We start from the raw sequence: 22,385 nt of genomic DNA, 5'->3' as shown, positions 1-22,385 counted from the left end.
ACATGTACACACGCAGATGCACACACACACACATACACACACACACAGGCACACACGCAGACGCACACACACACACACAGGCACACTCGCAGACACACACACAGTCACATGCAAATGCACACATACACGAACGCACACACGCACATGCACACGCACTCACACACACACACAGGCACACATACACGCACGCACACGCACACACACACACACAGGCACACACACACACACGCACACACACAGGCACACATGCAGATGCGCAGACACACGCACACATACACGCAGGCACACACGCACATGCACACGCACTCACACACGCACACAGGCACACATGCAGATGCGCAGACACAAGCACACACACAAAGTAGCGTGCAGCTGGGGAGAAAACTGATTCTCAGCCCACAGTTCACAGGTGCACTGACGGCTGTTCACAGGTCTGCTTTTTTAAGACAACCCTATAAAACCACAACAGCATCAGCCGTCCGTCTACCAATCACTCCTTCACATCCAGCAAACTGAGTACGCTTTGGTTTTGGGTATTGCTGAACTATCATTTAATCATTCATTCGTTCAGCGGGTACTTTTGTCTGGGACAACCTGCACTTTAAGAGTGCGCATGAAATGTGTCATGCATTTGAATATTTTCCATAAGATGTTGAGGACAGATGCTACAGGAAGCCTTAAGGGCACGGCAAATCAGAGTCGCTGCGTTCCGACAGGTCACAGCCGTCTCCTCGATTGCCATTTTTGAGAATTTTGGAAACGGGGAACGGGAGCAGAACGCTGACGGAACGAGAGCGGTGTGAGATCCTGTTGACGAGGCAGGGTTCGAGGCCGCGGCGAGTCGTGTCCGAACGCTTCCTGCTGGGAACGTTCCAGCCTCTCACCGTCGGCCCTGCCTCCTCTGAGTCACCACAGCTGCCTGCGCGGCGCTTAGCAACCTGGGTCACTGTTCCAGAGAAGGGCCGGAGAGTTCCTGGAACTCTTCGCGCACCTCGGGGGAAGGGAAGCTAACTCATCTCGATGAGCCGCATAAGCGGCCTCTCGCCTGCTTCTAGTGCCTGCTTTACACTATCGCCCTGGAAACCAGCCGACGCACCCGCACGACACCTTTGCTAACTTTAAACGGGAACGGGTAAGCTAAGCGCTAGCCGCTAACTGCTGATCGCAGCAGACGATGGGAAAACAGAGGTGGCAGGGAAAAGTAGGAAGGAAACGACAGGGGGAAAAAAAACAATGGCGAGAAAAGAATAAAACAGTGCCCTTCACTATGGTGTTTCGAGAAAGCTTTGGCTTCCGAAACACCCGGTCAGTGGCGTCCGTGACGATTTGACGCGGTGCTCTACGATGCCAAGGTTTACCACAAAATTGCCGCGCACATGCCGAGGAAGGATTTAACGCAGAAAGGGAACAGAGGAACAAAAAAAACCAAAAAACTAATGACACAGCTATTCAAACCTGTGTGATGTTACGCTAAGGTTCTAACTGCGGATGATGTCATGTGAAATGTGCTGAGCAGGTCTGGCCTGGTTCCAGCTCTACAGTGGGAGATGACTATTATGAGCCAGCCTGGTTCCAGCTCTACAGTGGGAGAGGGCTATAATGAGCCAGCCTGGTTCCAGCTCTACAGTGGGAGAGGGCTATAATGAGCCAGCCTGGTTCCAGCTCTACAGTGGAAAGAGGCTATTACTGAAACGTAAACCACATTCTGTTCTGAATGGGAGCTGCCTCTGTTGGGATTAGGGTCTCTTTTAAACAGTTCATCAGTAAGTTCAGTGAACCCATGTTCATTTAGGCTAATGCAGCCTATTGATTGATACCTCAAAGTAATTAAAGACTTGATTAGCGCACAAGATCAATGCAGAGGAGAGACCATTTCCGACTCCCAGTGTAACTGACAATTTCTTACATTCTGCTTGATCACCTGCCATGTTAAAAGTACAACACAACCGAAACTAATCTCACCACTCGCCCCCCCCCCCACCCCGCCTCTCTTTCTCTCTCTCACCTCTTTTCTTTAAAATACTATTTCTCAAGCGACTCCCACTCCTGAAACCGAGGCAAGCGTTGACGACGCCCGTCTCCCTCTCCCTTCCAACTGAACTCCGCAGATTCGGGAGAGCGGTGTGCCGGAACATGCCAGAACAGGCGCACGCCCCAGCGCCAACGTCTCAGCAAAGAAAACGCCGTCCAACCACAAACGAGAAAGCCAAGTTTGTGTTTCTCACCGCTCACCCTCTCCGATGGTTGCCAAGAACCTCACGCTAGTTTGCCGGGTTTTATTTCTACACATTATTTAATTGACCAATTAAAGCACTTCGTTATATAGTTCGTTCAACTTGGCTGTTCTCACCAAAACTCATTGCAAGAGAAACATAACCAGCAGTCTGTGGCTTTCCAGGAGTTGGAGACCCCTGTGGTGATAAAAAAAAGAATCCCCCCTTGACAGCAGTGTGACAAATAAGCAATATCATGATGCAAGAAACCGCTTTGCACCCCAGGGTCCGAAACACTGACTTACAGTACAGTGTTGGAAAAAGTGCGATTGCCTACAACATTCAGTCACAGTGACCGCTGTAGATTCACAGGATGGGGTTGATTTGGGGCACACCATGTCCTTAAACCCTCTTTTAAAATTCCTCTGGAATTTGATACTATTCTTCCAAGCATTGATAAAGATCTATTAGCCCAGGACCGGTTAGCTATCCAGCAGCCACTATCCAATCAATCTGTGTCTCTCTTGGAGGTCAGAAAGTTTTTTCAAGGAGCACATTTTATCAGCTGCGAGGTGTTTCACCAATCACTTTTCCTGAGTGAAATTTCACATGTCATGAGGATAGCATGTAACACTTATATTGCAGGCCAATTCAGTGCCAATACAAAAAATTAATCAGGTGAGGAGGCTGGTGAAATCTCAGTGGTGAAATACCGTAAATCGTCGCCGTACATTTCAAACTAATAATACAGACGGAGACTGTCAAACCGGATTTCTCAGTTGTAGAAATTCACAGCACGGAGTTTAACCACAACCCAAATCCTGTCTCTTCCCAGACTCAACGTTCTCTGTTCCCCTTGAGCATAGAAAAAAAAAAAAGGCAGCTGCAGTGTTTGCCCGTTAATGGCTGAGCTGTTTTCAACCATCCGATCCCCATCTTCCTGTTCCTCTGGTTTCTTGTGTTAGCTGTTTAAACACTTCCTCAATATGCTCACTCAACAGAAGGCCTGTCAGTGCTGCTGTCATCCCCCCCCCCCCCCACTCCACCAAAGCATTCGTGATATTTACAGTAATAACATTTTAAATATTTCCAACAGCCAGCACTATTAACCCCCAACCCCCCCCCCCCCCCCCCCCCTCCGGCTGATGTGTCTCAGAACATGTGTGGGGAGTCCGCACAGGTGGGACAGGGCACCTGCTCGTCTTCCGCCTGGAGCAGAACATTCCAGCAGCTTTCCGGAATGGAGGAACTCCTTAGCGCAGGTGTGTCAGGGTTCACCTGTCACACTCTCATACGCTGCACTCTACGCCGAAAAACACCCTCAGCCGTTTCCAAATTGGTTCTAGTTTGGTGTCACGCTGAAGTTCACAGAAACGTGTCTCTGGCCTTTAAAAATAAGAGACTGTAAAAAACGCTCAGCTTTGCAGAACACCCGTGTCTGTCATCGTGCGGCTCGAAAGACGGAAACTCGTCCCTCCCTAATAAACACTAAATCGTTCTGTCTCTTTTGAGCTGTTTCATGACACATCGGCAAGCCTGGAGCACACATAAAAGGGATGATTTTCTCTAAAATTCAGCGCACAGATGACCAGCACTCTTCTAAAGCGATTCATCGGGAGGGTGGGGGGGGGTAGGGGTGATAATGATTAGGCTGGAAGCATGCACAGGCAGGAGGCTGAGATCAGCCGGGGGTTCTGAGTCCTTTGACTTCAGCAGTTAGACCCCTTAGTTCAACCGCCCCAAGAGCTTTTGGAAGAGAGGGGTGAGGAGACAGAGCTTACCTGTACCTGTAAGAGCTGCGGCGGCTGAAGTCGGGGCCGGTCTGTCGGAACTGCGCGGGCGTTCACAGGGAGATGTCGGGGGAGCCGGACTCAAACAGGAGCATCTTCTTTTCGCTCGCTCTACTTTTCGTTCCCGGGGCGATCCGGCGACTCCTTCCTTCCCTCAAACCCGTGAGCGGGACCTCAGTCTCTCCTCCAGTCCTTCTTTTTCCCCCCCCTTTTTCCGCTGTCCGGCAGTCACCTCTGCCGCCGTTCCTGTTTTCAGGAGTCAAGGGGAACGCAGGACTCCGGCGAGGTCTTGAGGGGAGAGTGAGTAATTAGCGCAGGCTGAAGCAAAATACCTGATTCTCACTGCCATAAGCCCCACATTCCTCTGTGCAGAGGAGGGGAAAAAAGAGAGAGAGAGAAAGAAAAAAAAAAAGTTCTTGAAGAAAAACTAGCAGAAACACACACCCACTCACACGCACTCTCTCAATCACTCACTCACTGAGACACACGCTCACTGGCTCAGGTACACTTACACACACACACGCGTACATACATACATTAAAAACAAACACAAAAAAAAACACCAAGTAGGTAACAATCCAGAGCTCCAAAAGTTGAACTGAGCATCAACAACAACAAAAACAAAAAGTCAAAAGACTCAATGGAAACAATCTTTTGGAAACAAAACTTAAAAAAAGAAAAAGAAAAAAAGTCACACGATAATTAGGTACAAAAAAAAAGAGTGAAAGTACAAACAGAAGAAAGATAACGTCGTCAGAGGGTCCGCACGAAACGAGTAGCGCACCGCCACCTTTTGCGCCGATGGGAAATGTTTGGTCTCTCTCCTGTCCCTCTCTCCACACACACACACGCAGTGGCTGGGCTTCACCCCTTTGTGTAATCCTTGCCTCTAAACTCACCAAACCAGAATCCGCGTCCCAGCAGCTTCTGAATGGAAACGCAATCCTCCCATCTGATGAACATTGGCTGGCTCGGGCCCAGACCTGCATTCCACTTGTTTCGAGACTTTTTTTTTTTTTTTTTTTGTACACCTTCTTTTGTAATCAAAAAAAAAAGGCTGCAACACTATTTTAAAAATTATATTTTATTGAGCAAATACATTTCTCCCCTTTAATCAACTGTCTCTCTATCTTTCTCTCCTTCTTTTGCCGATTAGTTTTTATATCTCCCTCGTGGGAGATCAAACAGAGGTAAGAAGGAGGCGATTCTGGGCATTATATAAAAGAAAGATTGCAGCTTTGTTGTTGGTAATATCTCTGTATTTATTCTGATGGGCTGGAATAATATCACACAGCTGTTTTAGAATGCCAGCTTCAGTGAAGTTGGAAGGGTGACTTCTTCCAAATTTGTTTACACAAAGTAAAAAAAAAACTGATAAAGGGGTAAAAGGAGGGGGTTTGTTGCATCCATTTTTCAAATGCAAATGCTGTTGTTAAATGCTAAATACTTTAAACTGCCTCAACCCCACCCACCCACATATTTAAAGGCCATCTGTCTGACACTGAGTCACCAGGTCTGCTTTAAATAAAATCAATTTATTGCCAATCAAAGCGCAAGAAATAATCCAACATACTCTATGCAGTTGCAGCAAGCTTTAACTATGGAAATGATTCATTACACAAAGGCCCCGTGATTATATTCAGGCCCAATGATAAGTGGTGTAAACTGAACACATTTAATTAGCGGCTGAAGTAATGAACAGCTCTGTGTTTTACCCTATCCGTCTTTCACTCTCTGTCCCTACATTACCAAAGTTCAGTTGGGCTTACACAGAATTTCAGTTCTTTTAACATACATACTCCCCCCAACCCCCCCAACCCCCACCCCCCAAACCTCACAAGTGTTTCACACAGCGCAGTGTGTAAAGAAGTAAAAAGGACTGCCCATCACCTCACCCCACTCTCTTACCTGGATGGTGTCTTGAGGCAGGCGCTCCAAGAGTGGACGCCAGGATCCCTAGCAACACCTGACCTTCTGTGCTCTCTTTGCGGTTCCCGGTCTGATGATGTCACAATGGTTTGGGCCCCACCTCCTTCCGTGGAGACCTCTTCAGTGAAGAGGCTGCATGGGCGAATAACAGACGAGTTACAGCGGAGATAAAACTAACTTCTGGGAGAAAAAGAAGTGAAGTAAAAAAAAAAAGAGAAGTAAACTGATTTCTGTTTCTGTTTCATGTGACCAGTCACACACGTACGGAGAGACACAGATTAACTCAGCATCACGGACCCCTGACATGTGAATATTCTCGCCAGGCTAAACTAACAAAATTTTCAAGAGAGGACTGCATTGAAGTACCCCCTGACTCCTGCTGAAGTGCTGAAAGTGGTCATGGACTTGAACACTATCCCCTCCCCTCTCCCTGTCAAGCTTAGTTCAGCTCTTCTAACTTGAGGAAAAGCTTGGAACAGGAAGCTGGGTTTGAGTCAGAACAATCTAAAATAAAACACAATTTTTCCCCGCCTCTCATTTCTCATCTTAAGACAGATCATGAACTCTTAAATTAACAGTGCTATATATATATATATATAAGTACATTCATGTATTGATGCAACACCTGGAGAATTAGCAATTAGGGGTTTCGAGGACATAATCTTTGTGAGGAAATATGAAAAAAAAAAAATTTCATATTCATTTTTCACAGGACAGCTGTGATTTGATTGGATATATCATGCTAACTGATAGCAGTCTGCAGACAGGCATTGTGGAGGCTGCCTGGTGGCAGTGTGCATTCTGCTGGGTGCCACAGAATGTCTGTAGGCCTCAGGCACATCCCCTGGCCCAGTCTGATTGGACCTGCACAGACGGTACCGCACTGTGCATGTTAGCTCACATTAGTCTGTCGGTCCTGGGATCTGAAAAAGGAGGATAGGCTGCCTTCTACGGGCCATGAAGCTCACTTCTCTATTGAACTGAGAGAGAGAGAGAGAGAGAGAGAGAGAGAGAGAGAGAGAAAGTAAAAGCACTGAGCTTAGTAAGGTGTGTGTTTAAGGAGTGGCTCGTCTTAGCCAATGGTAATCTTCCAAATACATCATTCTCAGACAATGGTAATCTTCAGAAGTATGATCGCAGACGATCTTGTTTTGTTGTCAAATGGTTGTCAAGTGTGTGCGCATGATGGATTCTCATGACTTGAAACCAGTTGTTTCAGAGTCCAGGAACAGATGAGAAGCAGGAGGTAGAGATCTATATCAGCATCCAAAACTACATCAGCATTGTTGCAAACCTGCAACAAACATGCCGCCACACCGAACGCTGGACCCAGAGGGATTGTGGGATTTGCACTGATGTACAAGATGTTGCGGCTATATACATGGGACTTGGAAGTCATTGGGGTCTCAGACGTGAAGCTGAGCTCCGATAACAGAACAAGCTACCCTTTCCCACAGTGCCTCCCTCAAATAAACAAGTCTCACCTCTCACCAGGGATTTGTATGCGGTGGGAATTGCACATGCTAGGGACCGTGTGTGTGTTTGTGTGTGTGTGTGTGTGAAAGAGAGAGATAGAGAGAGAGAGCTAACAAAGCTTTTTTGAGGCAACAAAAGATAACCAAAACAATGCGCTTCATCCCTCACCTTCTGTGATGAAAGAACAGAAATGAGAGAAGCTAGCCTCACTGGAATGGGAGGAAGTCACAATCCTCTGCTTCTCAGGTGGGCCTGTGATTCAGCTACCTGCTTTGAGCTAAAATGACGTTGGTTAAAATTCACCCTGAGGGAGCAGAAATGTCATGCGTTACGCAGCAAGTGCATTTTAACTTTCTGTTTTGTTTAACCTCCTTGAGAACATAGTTCTCAGACAACTAAAATTAGCAACACTACTTTCCGTTCATAATTGTTTTGAACTTGATTGATTTGTCCGGTACTTCCGCGACAGTAGACGTCAGCTCTTTGTTTCATCGCCAGCTCATTTAAAAAATATTTTTTAAACACTTTTGAGATTTCTTAGCGTACAGGCAGAGGACAAAATGATATTCAACAGAAATAAAAACCCACAAAACATTTTATATTAAGCAACTGTGCTATTAGGATAGGAAAATAAAAAAATGACTAAAACAATACAAACTAATAAAACAATTTAAAAAAATTTAAAAACATTCACATTCAAGTGTTCTAGAACTCCATTGCTTTCAATTACCAGTAGTGATTGTTACATCAGCATTGGAATGTTCAGTTAAGAACATTCTAATTACATATTTGTGATCTCACAACTAAAATGGTTAATCACACCCTCATTTTTTCTCAGTTACCTCACAACAGTAGATTTTTTTTTGCGCTGTTTACATCAAGGCTGCGTAAATAAGGCCCAGAATGTTCTCTTGGGGGCGTTAATGCTGGTCTGTGGGCAGTGTAATATTACAAAAGGCGGTTTCCATCACACAGGACTGCGGGGGGCAGGGGGAAGGTTTCGGGACGGGGGAGAGGGAGGGGTGCGGGACTAATGAGCACGTTCTTTGCAGGCCTTTTGTTCCCCTGCATCCCGGTGGATTTACGGGATCTCGCTGTTAGAATGTTAATCTGTCTAAAGCCATTGAACTCAAGTAGAGATTAAAGCCAATCAGCTGGGCTTTGAGGTCACAAGGAAAACACAGCTTTATAAAAAAAAAAAAACAATCCACCCCCCTCCTCCCTGAACACCCACCCCAACCCCCGAACCCCCCCCCCCCCCCACCCCCCCCCCCCCCCCCCCCCCCCCCCCCCCCCCCCCCCAATCCCGGACCCCAAGTTCCTGCTGCCCTCGGGACAAAGTCTTGCTCTCTGTAAGAAAGGGTGTGTCCTTCGTAGAAGCAACACGTCACCTGACTGAAACCCAAAAACCCTCAGAACCCAGGGCAGCGTTTAAGCTCAGCTCACCTTTGTCTTGAATTTTCAGGAAAACGATCTTGAACAAAGGACTAGTATCCTATTTCTTCACTGAATGCACTGTATGGAATTAATTCAGCATCCTTTCACCTCAAAAGGACATTTCTATTCTGCGTGGATTTTGTCATCAGACAGCATTTTTTCCTCCACAAAGAACGTTAATGACACAAATAAAAAGAAAGATTGGCATAGAATCCAAGTGGATCCAAATGGACTGTTGTTGAAAGAAAAGGGGGACCATAAATATCATCCAATAAAATCTGGTGTTTCTATGTACACCAGCACAGCAGAGCTTAAAGGCAAACCTCCACAAATCTATTTACAACCAATAATGCAGTTTTGGGCCAGATCAAATCAGGGGAAAAATCTAAATCTCTCTACGTATAGAAAGAAAGCGAGTTTTAACAAAAAAATTTTCATTCCCCCCAGTAATTGTCATTTTGTCCTTGAAAACATATCACCCCACCCGAGCCACTTAGCGCACTGTGAGCTGGAGCCTCACACGTCCCTGAGGTAACTGTGACTTTGGACCGTGACCATAAAAAAACAAGGTTGCAAGAGAGCCTCACAAAAAAGGATTATGCACCTTGTGCTACATTAGCACTGCAGTGACGGTATCAAACTTTTCACTGGTTGATTTTTAGAACTGATGAAGCTAATGCAGCAGAAGCAGGATTTTTATTCACGTTTATTTATTTTTAGCTTTTTAAAGACACTCTTGATTCTGGGGCATGCAAAGGTTTTTTTTCCCACTTTGAAGCTCAGACAAGGCGGGTAGGTAGTTGGAGAAGATGCTGAGTATCGAAGGGGCACAAGAAGAGAGGTGTGGGGGTCAAGAGGCAGTTGGACCGGGGTGCTTGGGGGGGGGGGGGGGGGGGGCGATCCGGGGGTGGGCCAAAGCGAGACGCGCGCGTGGCGTCCCCCAGGTTCCCGGGTTCGCTGTCAGACGGAACAATAGCGGACCTTGCTCAGCAGCTTCCTGTTAAAGATTACAACTTTATTGCTAAAATTCCAGATCGGCTTATGGCCCAGCAAGCCAGGCGCGCCCGCAGTCACAAAAACCGTTATTGTACAGTCGCACGGCAGCCCGAAAACCGCAGAGCACCCACGGCGAGCAAGCGTGCACCCTGCAGGACTCCTCCTCCCCCCCCGCCCAGTCACACCAAGCTAGCAGTTTCATTAAGAAAGAAATGGCCACTAATCATTTATGATGATTCAGTCAGTATTACTCTTTTCTTTTCTGGAGGGGCATGGTTTTGCCAGCATAGAGGGTGAAACACTTGTTTACACCACATACAATGAGTCTTACCTACTGATTACAATAATGACAGTAATTGATATTTATTGTTTTATAGGACGTGGCTGGGGAGCTCAGGGACGCAGTGCAGTCTAACTGCTGTTAGCCAGGTGATGTAGTCCAGCCATGAACATAGCACCCTCTAGTGGTAGGAGAACAGTTCAGAAGATCTGCTGAGGATGCCTTGTGCTTACAGTCGGTCATTTGGATGCACAACATATGGAAGCTATTTTATTCTGCGTAAAGCAGTGTCGTATTTGTGGTTTTACAGCCACAAAAAATGCAATCACACCCAGAGAAGACCACAACATATGCAAGTATACTATACTTACTACCTACACTATATTATATAAATAAAGTGGAACAATATACAGAATAATAAGGTAGATCTCCAGGAACAGGGTTGCGCAGCTCAGCTTTAATGGAACAGTATGGAGAACAGTGAACAGTGTTTCAGCTTAACTGTCTTTATCACTTCATTACTGTCTTTGAACAAAAAATTGCATCTGTCATGTTTTTTTGTAAACAGCGTGTTCTAGAGTCTTACTAATTTTAACTGGTAAGGTACATTAATCCTCTGAAGTATTGTTTGTAAGGTACATATACTTCACTCCGTTTCAGAAAGCACCCGTTTCTGTTTTGCCAGCCCAGCTGAAGCCGGGTGATGCGCCTCTCTCAATGAGCCAATGACAGCTGCTGGGCGGAGCATGTTGCCGAGCAACCTACACTCCACACTCATGTTTAACCGCAACATGGTGGAGGAGACCCAGGAGAGGAGCTGTGGGACGGAGGCCTCCTGACTTTGAGCGCTCCAGTTCGGACGTCGACGTGTCTGAGAAGGAGCCGAGCGGGACGATCTCCAAGAGCACCTGAGAAGACCAGTTCCACCCCGGGCCAGAGTGTGGCAGAAGGGGGTAGGCAGAGGGCAAGGGGTCTCCAGCGTCCGTATCTCAGTGTTGGCGAGTGACTGGACTGAGTGGCAGGAGGCGTAGGCCCGGGATGAAGCCTGGATTCTGGGTAGTAGGCAGACAGCTCCTTGGTCACCTCGCCACAGTGGCGCTCTGGACCCTGCAGGAGGTTGGGGAAGAGTCTCCCGCTTTAGGGGGACCAGGACAGCGGGGCTGGCTCCTGTAGGAGAGGGCAGAGGAGATGGGGGGTAAACATGATGAGTACAGGCACTGTTAGGAAGATTATCTATGGAATACCATGATCAAGCTTTGCAGCAAATGTCCTAAAAAAGGTATGCCCCCTCTAGACTAGCTGCTGCGGAGTCACAGCCACTTAATAGCCCCGCTGGAATGTCACGTGTCTGTTGCTATAGCAATAAGTGGGTGTTTTGAATGTACGTAGGGATAACTGCTTCATGACTCATCAGTGGGGTGGGATTTACAACAACAGCACTCATGGGGCATTGAAAGCGTTTGCATCATACAGCCTCTTAACCACTCTTTACAGAAACCCCCGGCGTTTCATCTGACTGTGGCGTTTCTCCACCTCGTCGCACGTCGCCTGGCTGGTGCTTGCCACGGTGCCTGCCGGCGGGCTTTCGTGTCCTTTTTCGGCTGCCCCGAAACCCTCGGCGCTGTCCTCCTTCGCCTGCGGGCCTGGCAGAGCTGGCTGCCCCTTCATGTGGTCCGAGGCGGGCCGGGGGCCGACGGGCTTCCTCCTGCGCTTCAGAACGCAGAGGCGGGCGAAGAACGACCGCAGCGAGCTCCTCAGGGACCGTTTCTCCCTGGGGGGCGCCAGGGTCCGGTCGGGGACGTCCGGGCTGGGCTGGCGCGGGATCAGGGCCTCCCTGTACCCCCGCAGCGAGGAATCGTAGTACTGGCGGTAGCCGTCGGACGCGCGGAGGTGCTGCAGGGTGACGAAGGGGTGGCGAAGAGCCTGGCCGGCGTCGATTCTGCTCCGCGCGTCCAGTGTCAGCATCCTCTTCAGCAGGTCCACCATGCACCAGCGGTCGAACACCTCCACCGCGTCCTCCCTCCCGAAGCCGGCCACGGGGACGCCCTTCTCCAGGTGGGCCAGCGAGGTCACCACGTGCCTCCTCAAGCTCCGCCTCCCGGTCAGAGACAGCCTCTGTTGGGTGGGCTTGAGCTTCCACTGGGACTCCCCCACGCGTCTCTTAACCAGGTCGAAGAAGTACTTGGCCTTGCTGGCGGAGTTGAGCAGGCTGGTGGGGAGCATTCCGAGGGTCTCGCACATGTAGTGTAGCAGCTCCAGCTCCGAATTCGCCGGGTAGAGGGGATGGCCGAGGTACAGTTCGGCCGCCATGCAGCCCAGCGACCAGATGTCCATCTTCTCACAGAAGGGCAGTCCCAGAACAATCTCAGGAGCCCTGTAGTATCTGAGAGACAAGGCCCACAAGACATTTAACTAAATGTCTATTTGTGAAAGAAAGACAAAGCTGGAAAAAAGAGGCAAGAAGTCTTATTGAACATTTGCTCATCACTGCTCAGGGACAGTCAGGAGAAATGCACATTATCCTAATCTGCTGTGACAAAATAATGACTGAGGAACATTCTATTGTGCTGAAAACATAGGCATACATAGAGTGTAAACCGCAGATATCTGTAGCCAAACTATTCTCACTTGCACAATTAGGCTACACACAGTGCAAACAAGCACACATCCAATTCCACTTACATACGCACGCATATTTCACCAAGTTTACTGACGTCAATAAATTATGCAACATCCATTATCTACCTGGTTTGGAGGTAGGAAACCCGTAAGGCGTCCGCTTCATCGATGGTGTAAGAGGAACCGAAGTCGATCAGCTTCACTCGGAAGGGGTGTTGGCTCTGATCGACGAGCATTACGTTTTCCGGTTTGATATCAGCATGAACGATTCCGATAGCTTTCAATTTACTCAGAGCTGTGAGGACTTGGAATGTGATAGTACGGATATCTCGGATGGACAGAGACTTGAAGCCGATATCCGCCTGAAACTGATACAAGTTTTTATCCAGAACCTCGAAGACCATGTGTTGGTACTCTTGGTCTCGAAAAGATTCGAAAAAATGCACGATATGGCTTTGCTCCAAATTTTCACGGGCGAGGGCAGCTAGAAGTCTGGTTTCACGTTTTAACATATTGGCGCTGCTGAGGGGCAATGTCTTTATTGCCACAGTTTTTAAATCGCTCTGCCGCTGGAACGTCGCCACCTGTCCAAATGTTCCTCTGTCTATGACGCTAATAAAGTTATATTTTTCCGTTTCCGAAAGGAGGGTTGACATGTTGTACGTATTGGTCCGATTACTTTGCTTTTCTGGGAAAAAAGAGTATTTCATTAAATAACGGAAACTGCTGTAGAGATAGCTACCATGTGTGGTATTTATATAAACAATGGTTTGCTGTGACATAACAGTCGTAGGATCACAATTGTCGAACTGTCAACAAAGAGACTCGACGCACAGGCCTGTTTCGATGACGTCATAGATTTACTTCACATGAGGCCAACTAGCGTAGGCTGGCGACCATGGTCCAGATATGATTTGAAAAAAATATTTTCTCTGCTGGCAGCGGTAGTTCATCCTTCGAGTTTTGTTCTATGCCAAATAGGGGATAATAGTTTCGCACAATGAACATTAAAAATTGAACAAGTGCAACATTCATGTATCTGCCAATTGCAGGAGGTGGGCCTTTGTTTCAACCGCTACCTATAACCCTCTGTTGGGGAAGAAATGTAATGACATGACTGTGCGTGAGCGCAATTAAAAATAGTTATGACGTCTCTGTTTCCTTTTGCCTCCTGGCGTTTATGTTCAGTGCACGTGGATACCGGTTACCTGCATGGCTTTTCTCACTAGTGGAGTACCAAAGACGCTCTCCTTTGTTTGTGACTCAAACGTTAAACTTTTTTCAGGAAAATGTTTACTTTGAAAACTTGTATTTTGCGAGTAACTACATATGAATGAATGAATGAATGAATGAACAGTGTAATCAACTTTGACTTTATTTGATCAATAAAGTGCAGAGAAATCACACAAACCATAGATCTTCAAGTGCAAGAGTGAATGCCACTGGTGTACATTAGATTTAGCTTTAAGGCAATCCTGTGTAAATGGCCACAGCTGTTGCTGCAGCTGCAACAGGGCATTCATGCTTACAGCCAGTATTACTTACATCAAGACACATGCAGTGGAACTGCATGCATAGCTACTCTTTCATTTGGAACTGTCTGTTAATGGAAGTAGTTACTGAAACTGAAATGAAAGTAGTCACTGAAACATTACAATTTCTTATGAACTGTTTATTAAATGGCAATTTATGTTAATGGGAACAGTTGCTCACACATTACAATTTCTCAAGTAAACGCTGTACAATGGACCACATTTATGAACCACCAATCAATTTGTACAGGCCTTAGTCTTAACACAAAACAAAGTGTATTTTCTTGAGGGAATCAGGAAAAAAAAAAAAAACCCATCATCACAGTGTTCAGTGGCAGTGTTGATGCACTTGCACACTTAGGAAATGAAAGAGTGCTGAGAGGGAAGGTTCATAACACCGCCGGAATTATTACTCAAAAATGAAAAATGGAATTCAATTTCCATTCAGTTCAAAGTTAAGTGTAGAATACGCTTCAAGAAAGACAGGTGACATTTCCCCCCGTATTTTAGGAGAAAGAAATGACAAGGTGTACCACAGGAAGTACACAGGGAAGGATACGGTAACACAGGAAGTGGAAGGTAGAGTCAGTCAAGGAGGGGGGGTGCTTTGACTTCGGGTATTTGGTCAGGTCCCCTCTTTGAAAACAGGAAATTTTTAAGCAAGGACGTGTTCCAGACACAAGGAGAACAGTTCATGCCTACCAAGTGATAACAGCAGAAGATGAGTGTAAACAACAACTCGACAAGTACCGGTTACTCATCATGAGCTGAAAAGCACAGGGTTCAGACAACGCTGTCCCATCAGCAGACGGCCAAAAGTTTCCCAGCATAGCAAACACTGCCACAGAGAAAGGCTAACGGCCTGGAACGGAAAGAGCTCTGCTGTACACAACTCTGAAATCCACAGAAAACAGTGACTCAACACCAATGCCACACAGTTAAGTATTCTTTGCAGGTTCAGAGTTCACAAGCAGTCCCTAGAGGATTATGTTCACAAGGTGATAAATATTCTGCTACATCTGCAATTTAGGCAATTCCATCCTTGTTTATTGGTTGTCAGATTGACCTATGAGCTGCTGGTAAAGCTGTACCTGGCTGACAAATCAACGGCTTTATTGTGACCGAAGTCAACAGGACATAGTGTTTACATTCTTTAATTCTCTTGGGACAGCCTGTGTTTGCGCCAACGAGCACCATTCCCTGTCAACGCCAAGCTGTGTAGTTCAGTCACCATTTTGAAATCATTCGAAGAAACAGCCTTAGCAAATTAAACTCAAATGAAAGCAAAAATCTAATTTCTCAAAAAACCTCTCAAAAGCATCTGAAAGCTGCTTAGCGCCACATACACACACACGCACACACACAGACAAACACACAACTTAAGGCACCATAATGCTTTTGTCAAGAGGCGAAAAAGTAGTTGAAGGCTTTTGCTCCACATGTAAGCCTGGATGGATGGAGTCAGTCATCTTCAATCATCTAACGTTTAGGATTTCTCATTATTTAAGGGAAAATATGCTCTCAGTTATTTTCCCATCATAAACTGAAACAATCAAGGATCAAGGACACGGCTTCCTCCAAACCTACTAGATATAGCGTGAAGACTGATCTCAGCCATATCGACGTAATAAGAAGAAAAAAAAGTACCTGTTAGTGCATATTGATAAGTGCAATAATGCGATTCGTTTCAAGCAATGTTCTTATAGGGGAAGTTTTTTTTTTTTTTCCTCACCCAGTTGCACAAAATTTGCACCTTCTGATTCCGACAGCACTGGGCAGAAATGACAGAAAATGTGCAAATGTGAGGGATTCTGAAAATAGCCCCTCAGGATCTTCAGGTTGTACATTTAATCTCTTCATCAAACCACAGGCCATGTAACCAGTGATTAGCCTGTTACTGCTGTGTCTCTCCAACACAGATGCGAAAGTTCCTTCTTGGTCCATTTAGTTAAATTACAAATGAGATATAAGCAAGCTCTTGAAAAACCAGTAAAGGAGTATCAGCTCGAAGCTGAAAAAACAAAAGTGCTCTGTTAGTTTCCCCTGCATCACAACTGAAAAATGGTTGACAGGTCATGTCGCATTCCAAAAACCAAAAGAAAAAAAAAAAAAAAAAATCCATTGACACAGGCAGATTTTAAGAGGACAAATAGTGTACTGTAGTCCTCCCAAACTGCAGGTGGCGCTGTCAGCGACGCTGTCCAGCGAAACGGCCCTCGGGCTTCAGAGCCACCCCGCCCCGCGTGGAGGGGGCCCTCCCGTCCCGCGCGCCACTTCCCACAGGGCCCCGCGGGCCCCCGAAGGCCCGGTCGCCACGGCGCACGTCGCGCCGCTCATCCCCGAACCGGGTTTCCCTCTCTCGCACGACCCGCGCCTTCTTCTCCTCCACGTTCAGCCGCACCTCCCCGTGGAACATTAGTGGCTGCGGTGGGGGATGGGGGTCATTCAGGGACACGACAGAACAGGAGGACAGTGAAGGACACGCCAACAGAACTCTCCCAGTCCCCCGTTACAACAGCTTACACGGACATCGCAACAGCCAGCCACTAGAGGGCACTAGTGAAACACCCCCAGCAAATGCCTTGAAATTCAACAAAAAAAAAAAACTGAGCTTTAAATTAAAAAATGTAAAATTGTATTAAAATATATGATAGCGACTCTACTCTCCTAGACTAGCGACTGATTTTTATTTATTTATTTTTCAAATCACATCTGTGTCCAAAGTGCTCAGGCGACCAACCTTGGAATCCAGGATTCTCTGCACTGGGTCCGACTGATCAAACACCACGAATCCAAAGTTGGGAAGCCTCCCAACCACCGGCTTTGTGTTTATTCGCAGCTCGACGACATTTCCAAACGCTGCAAGACACAAAAACAGTTAAACCAACGAACGAACGAAAGCACGCACGCGCGCACACCTTCGACACACACAACATGAAGCACGAGCATATACACACACACACTGCTGAGCAGAGGTGGAAAGCCCAGGGGTCAGAAAGTAAAAATTTGTGTTTCTTCCACCTATGGCCTCAAATCAGAAATGACTTCACTATTTAGTTTACCTCCTGGCTGAAGCAAATCCAGGTGACTGGAACAAAACACTGGGGCGGACTTTTCCTTTCTGAACCTGGATTTTCCACCTCTGCTAGTGCGTAGTACATACTCATGAAGAAGTCCTTGAGTTCGGTCTCGTCGATGTCGTGAGGCAGGTTCCCCACAAACAGCTGGTGGCTGTCGGGATGCCTCACCATCCTCCTGCCGTCCGGGTCGCCTGCTTCCGAACCTGGGCAGGGAGAGCGCTCGGGTCAGTCGACGCGCTCCCGCCGAATTTCCGCCAAAAAAAAAAAACCCCCCCGCTTTAGAAACGAGCCATTACCTTTGCCCGTGACGCTGAACTGAGGTTTTCCGGCTTCTGAAGGCGACGCGCCGTCTGAAAATGAACCGCAGGTCACAGCGGTTAAAGCAGTTTCAGCAGACCGGCAGGAAGGCCGTGCAGAATGATCCACTCAGGAAAGTAATCTGGGCCCTGTTTCACAAAGCAGGATTACCGAGTTAGCCGGCTAACTGCGCTGAGTAAAACCCGGAACGTGGAGTTTTCCCTTCAGTCCGTGTTCCACATTTGTGAGGGTTCCGGGTTTTACGCAGTGCAGTCATGCAGCTGAATCAGTGTTCCTGCTTTTGTGAAACAGGGCCCAGTTCCCTTAAGCTTGTCTGGGCTGTGATAAACGCAGGAACGCCGCCGCTCTCACCAGGTCGGGAACCCCGCGGAGAAAACCCCGGCCTGGACCGCTGGTCTCGGCCGCGCAGGGGCGGAGCCTCCCGTTTCGCCTCCCCTCGGAGCTGAAACGGGTCGGCACAGAGCACACGCAGCTGGCGTTAACTCAATCAGCTGCTCACACTAAACAGGAAATGCCTAAACATTTCTCCTGGCAACAAGGCTTCACCAACTTAAAAATGCCAAGTGACCATTATTAAGGGATTTGACCAAATCAATTTTAAAACGCACTCCACTTTTAAAATAATTTGGATCACAACACCCTGAACACACTGCAATGAGGGTACAAAAGGGCGAAGCTTTGTCCCTATAAGAGGGAAGACACACGCACTGCTTCTCCCGCAGGCCTCACGCTGGCCCTGTGCATACGGACGTGTTACCTGTGAGCTCGGAGCCTTAACGACATGGGGAGGGATCCCAGCAGGAAGATTCTTACTGGTCACTGAAGCCCAGGAGGAAGGCTGTAAGGAATGAGGAGAAGCTGTAATGCTGTCACTCAGAACAGGGGAAAATATGCGTTTACCTTGTGGATGTGCTGTGTGTGTGGATGTGCTGTGTGTGTGGGTGCCAGTGTGTGTGGCCAGAGATGTGGCCATAGGGAGCGACACACCTTGAGTGGCTCTGGTGTGACTGGGGCGGGCTCAGCCGGTACAGGGGCCACCGTGTCCTCCGGTTCTTCCGGGACCTTCTCCTCCGCTCTCGCTTCGGGCGCTGCTTCCTCGTTCGTCAGCTCTGGTTCCAGTTCAGGCAGTGGCTCTGGAACATCCTCCTCCAGCAGCTCCTCAACACCGTTGCTGCGGTTACCAAAGCAGATTCAGCTGACTACCAGCTGCCACACACCCCAGCGTAACGGCTCAGCTGTGTGTAGTGTACCGGTTAACAAACTGAGCTCGAGGCTTGAGTCAAAAGATTACAAGTTCAAATCCCAGGTAGGCCACTGCTGTGGTACCCTTTGGCAAGGTAATCCAGAAAAATACCCATCCAGCTGTATACATTGATACTATTTTTTCAAAAAAAATGGATGTGATTTTTTGCAAATAACTAACAGAGCAGGGGGTGGCTCAAGGTAGGGGGAGGGGCATACCTAGCAGGGTGTGGCTCATAGTAGGGGGAGGGGCTTACCTGGCAGGGTGTGGGTCATAGCAGGGGGTGCTGATGGGACTGTCCTGCAGGGGCTGAGGGGAGGGCTGCCTCTCCACATGCTCCTCTTCAGCTTCCTCTTCTGATTCTACGACAAAAAAATAAAAACAGTCAATACGGAGAATGCAGAGAAATGCTTCTTCCTGAAAACAAAAGGAAGGTGTCACACGTTTTTGTGTTTATCACCCGTACTGATTGAAATTCATGTGTCAGCTCAAAATGAAGATGCGTACCTTCGTCAAGCTCCGTCTCAGAATCACCGAAGACCTCGTCCTCGTAGCGGAAAATGTCATTATGGACGTAGAACTTGTTCGCCACAGAGCCCTGAGCACACAGAGACAGGAGCAAGCTCTTTTCAGAACACAGACACACACTCACACAAACACTGAAATGCACACATGCAAACACGCAAACACACACACACCTCTGGAGCCAGCACGAACGTCTGCATGAACCTCCTCATGGGCCGACCGCCGTTGGAGATCTCGCCCATCACCTGCACCACCACGCAGTCGCTTAGGGTGGCGTGGGCGTCCACGTGCCGGATCTTGGTGTGGCACTCGCTGAACTGCAGAGACATGACCTTTTTGTGGATCTCCTGGGAGGGGAGAGAAAAAGGCTTTCATTAGACAGTCAAGGACAGAGGAAACTTATACATCAGGTGCAAGCACAGAAACTTGCGTGACAAATTGAAAAGCTATTTCTATTTCAGGCATGTCCACCTTGAGGGTACTATGCAGATTTCTGATTAACAAAACACTCTAGACCTACATGCTTTGCTGAATGTATGTCACATTATTGTTTCGGAAGCGTTAACACCAAAAGCTCGTTTAATGGACGCGGCACCCACAGCTTGCCCGTACACGGCCTCTTCTAGCTTCCCGCTGCCGTCCAGTCCGCCGTGTACGTAGGACGAGTTCTTGCCGTAGAACCTGTGGGGAGAGAAGGCGAGCAGTGTGAGCCAAACCCGTGCATCATGATATCGGAAACCAAAACGTTCAGAAGCGACATTAAAATTAAACGAGTTACACACGCCATTATTACGAAAATAATGATTACGGATTCGATTTTAAAAAACGATAACTGCCGCTATTGAGAAACGGAAAGGTGATTACTAGGGAAATAGTCGAAATAGTGTTACCTGTGCAGGAAATCGGGTGCCTTGTTTAAGAGTGTGTAATACTGCCTCACAAACTCCCGCCCGACGAGCAGCGGGCTTGGCTTCTCCATCACCATGTCTTTGGTAAAGAGTTACAAGTGCTGAAATTCACAGACATGGGAATACAGTTCAGGCACAGTGAAAGTGGTGAGAACATGCATGCTCACCCTCTCATACTCTCACTCGTTCACACCCACAAACTAGTTGATAAAAAATGTATACACCCGAACCCTTTAAAACCTGCTTTCTGCACCTTTCTTCTTACATATGAAATATGGCACAGACAGTTACATCCGTAAGACTGGGAAAAAAACATGAACTGAATTACACCTGCTTCACCTGGTAACCTGGAAAATACCAATATAACCAAACAGTGGCAATGGCAGCGGAACACCAGTTTTATTTGACCAGCTAGGTGAGATGAAATGGTAGCATTCCGGTATTTCACGTTTAAAGGCTTACGCATAAATCTAGCAAAGCTAAATAATATGGTAACGTGAATCTGATAAAAATAACCATCAAGGCCATCGACTGCCTAGCGTGAGCAAACCACGAGTCTTACTCTTGTGTCTTATTCTTGTGTTCTATGGAGCACTTTGTGATGTATCCTATGTACAAAAAGTACCATACAAAATAGTTACAAAATGTATTATTATTATTATTATTATTATTACTACTACCATGACTATGTGACTGACAGCGACTGCCCAACGTTCAATCATCATTCTTGTTAATCAATGACCAAACATTATTTTAAATGCTAGGCATTGAATTAGGTAACTAGCAAGTACATAATTTAACGTAATATCACATTATATAACAAAGAGTTAGCTAATGTTAGTGAACAAAGAAACGTGCAACTTTGCAAGCTACCTAGCACCAACTTAGCCAGTAAACTACCCGAACGTTAGCTAATAGATAGAAAATGTTAGATGCGACCTGGCTCTGCAATACCGTGGCTATAACTGACAACATCTTAACATTCTGTCTGCTAAATGCGATGTTAAAGGGTAATCGCAAGATGATAGCTAAGGATAGCTAACTAAAACACATTGGCTAGCTAGTGCTAGCTAAATCGGTACAAAGACATAGCTAACTGCTCCACGACCCCGTGAAAATCTGTCTCTAAAGATCTACCTATCCTAATTTAACACTGTAATAAAATAATTTGTCAATGTTAACACTTCTCAATTGTTCTCTTAAAGTGCAGCTCATTTTTAAAATGTCAGACTTATGATTTTCCCACCTTGAGTTGGGAGCGCTTAAACTCTCGTTCCAGGTTTGTATTAATATGATGGGCTGTTTTTATTGTTTCACTCTTGAAATCCGGGGTTTGGGACGCGTCATACTGAAGTAGCCAATCAAAGGCTCAAATATATTTTACGACATTCGAAACGCATGCGCAACAGCATTCCGCCCACCTACTTCTGCTCCAAAAGAATACTTGCATAGTTCCTTAGAAAAAAGAAAAAAGTATAGGCCCTTCCTTAGATTTCAATAATATTTACAGTGTTCTATATTAAGCAGGAAAACAACTAATAAATATATAAGGAATGTAATTTTAAGAGTTTTAAGTTTCTCTGACTATTAATTATGAAAAATGTTAGTCCACTGGAAGTTGTCTTGGCCATTGAACAAAAAGTATTAGCAAAGTATATATAACTTAGATGTGTACACTAACTGCTGTTTTGTGAAGATAAAGAATGTGAAGAAATTTTAATACATAGGTTCTAGGAATTTTTGTATGGCCAAATTCTTTGGACTGATGTGGTGAACAGAAACTTTAAAATCACAGAGATGCATGCACTGTCTTGGGTAAAGGAGGATGACTTTATTGATAATGCATATTTTATTAATATTCTATTATTTCTAGGTAAATATCATATACAGTTATGAACAAAAAACCAACATATTTTATTTGAATTCATTGAGAATAAGTAACACATGCATAATAATTTCTAGTTAACCTTAGCTAACGTAAACACAATCAAATTATCAGGAAAAGGTGGAAAGTCCACAAACTGTCCTTTTAAAAATAT

At 46.5% G+C, this 22,385-nt stretch overlaps 3 protein-coding genes across 10 annotated transcripts in view; all 3 read right to left on the bottom strand.

The window, feature by feature from the left end:
- Positions 1-6,266, bottom strand: part of LOC118227792 (RNA-binding protein 47-like) — a 38,603-nt gene extending 32,337 nt beyond the window's left edge. For 3 of the 7 annotated variants that reach the window (XM_035418678.1, XM_035418687.1, XM_035418688.1), the window contains exon 1: positions 4,001-4,450. The gene's annotated coding sequence lies outside the window, so the exon portion shown is untranslated. Of the gene's footprint in view, positions 1-3,994; positions 4,451-4,793; positions 4,968-5,911 lie in introns of those variants that run through there. The other 4 variants (XM_035418679.1, XM_035418681.1, XM_035418683.1 and 1 more) reach the window with 4 other exon arrangements.
- A 4,759-nt stretch (positions 6,267-11,025) lies between these two features.
- On the bottom strand, positions 11,026-13,340 carry LOC118227798 (homeodomain-interacting protein kinase 4-like). 2 transcript variants are annotated; one of them, XM_035418713.1, is made up of 3 exons: positions 12,867-13,340; positions 11,655-12,504; positions 11,026-11,288 (listed from the first exon to the last, which is right to left on the bottom strand). In XM_035418713.1, exons 1-3 carry the CDS (start codon positions 13,250-13,252, stop codon positions 11,259-11,261), a joined length of 1,266 nt encoding a protein of 421 aa, XP_035274604.1. In that variant the 5' UTR covers positions 13,253-13,340; the 3' UTR covers positions 11,026-11,258. The 2 variants fall into 2 exon arrangements, with proteins under 2 accessions (XP_035274604.1, XP_035274605.1); XM_035418714.1 differs by having other exon boundaries at positions 11,655-12,564; positions 12,867-12,934.
- Positions 13,341-14,391: 1,051 nt separating this feature from the next.
- Positions 14,392-21,688, bottom strand: LOC118227796 (ras GTPase-activating protein-binding protein 2-like). Its single transcript, XM_035418707.1, has 13 exons — positions 21,593-21,688; positions 20,329-20,447; positions 20,038-20,119; positions 19,612-19,785; positions 19,421-19,511; positions 19,170-19,275; positions 18,658-18,841; positions 18,428-18,508; positions 18,022-18,112; positions 17,649-17,702; positions 17,436-17,555; positions 17,013-17,131; positions 14,392-16,694 (listed from the first exon to the last, which is right to left on the bottom strand). Exons 2-13 carry the CDS (start codon positions 20,421-20,423, stop codon positions 16,461-16,463), a joined length of 1,431 nt encoding a protein of 476 aa, XP_035274598.1. The 5' UTR covers positions 20,424-20,447; positions 21,593-21,688; the 3' UTR covers positions 14,392-16,460.
- Positions 21,689-22,385: the final 697 nt, after the last annotated feature.

Source organism: Anguilla anguilla, chromosome 5 (assembly GCF_013347855.1).
Source record: "Anguilla anguilla isolate fAngAng1 chromosome 5, fAngAng1.pri, whole genome shotgun sequence".
NCBI classification, from domain to species: Eukaryota; Metazoa; Chordata; class Actinopteri; order Anguilliformes; family Anguillidae; genus Anguilla; species Anguilla anguilla.
Note: the sequence above shows the minus strand (reverse complement) of the source record. Positions and strands in the feature narration are given on the sequence as shown.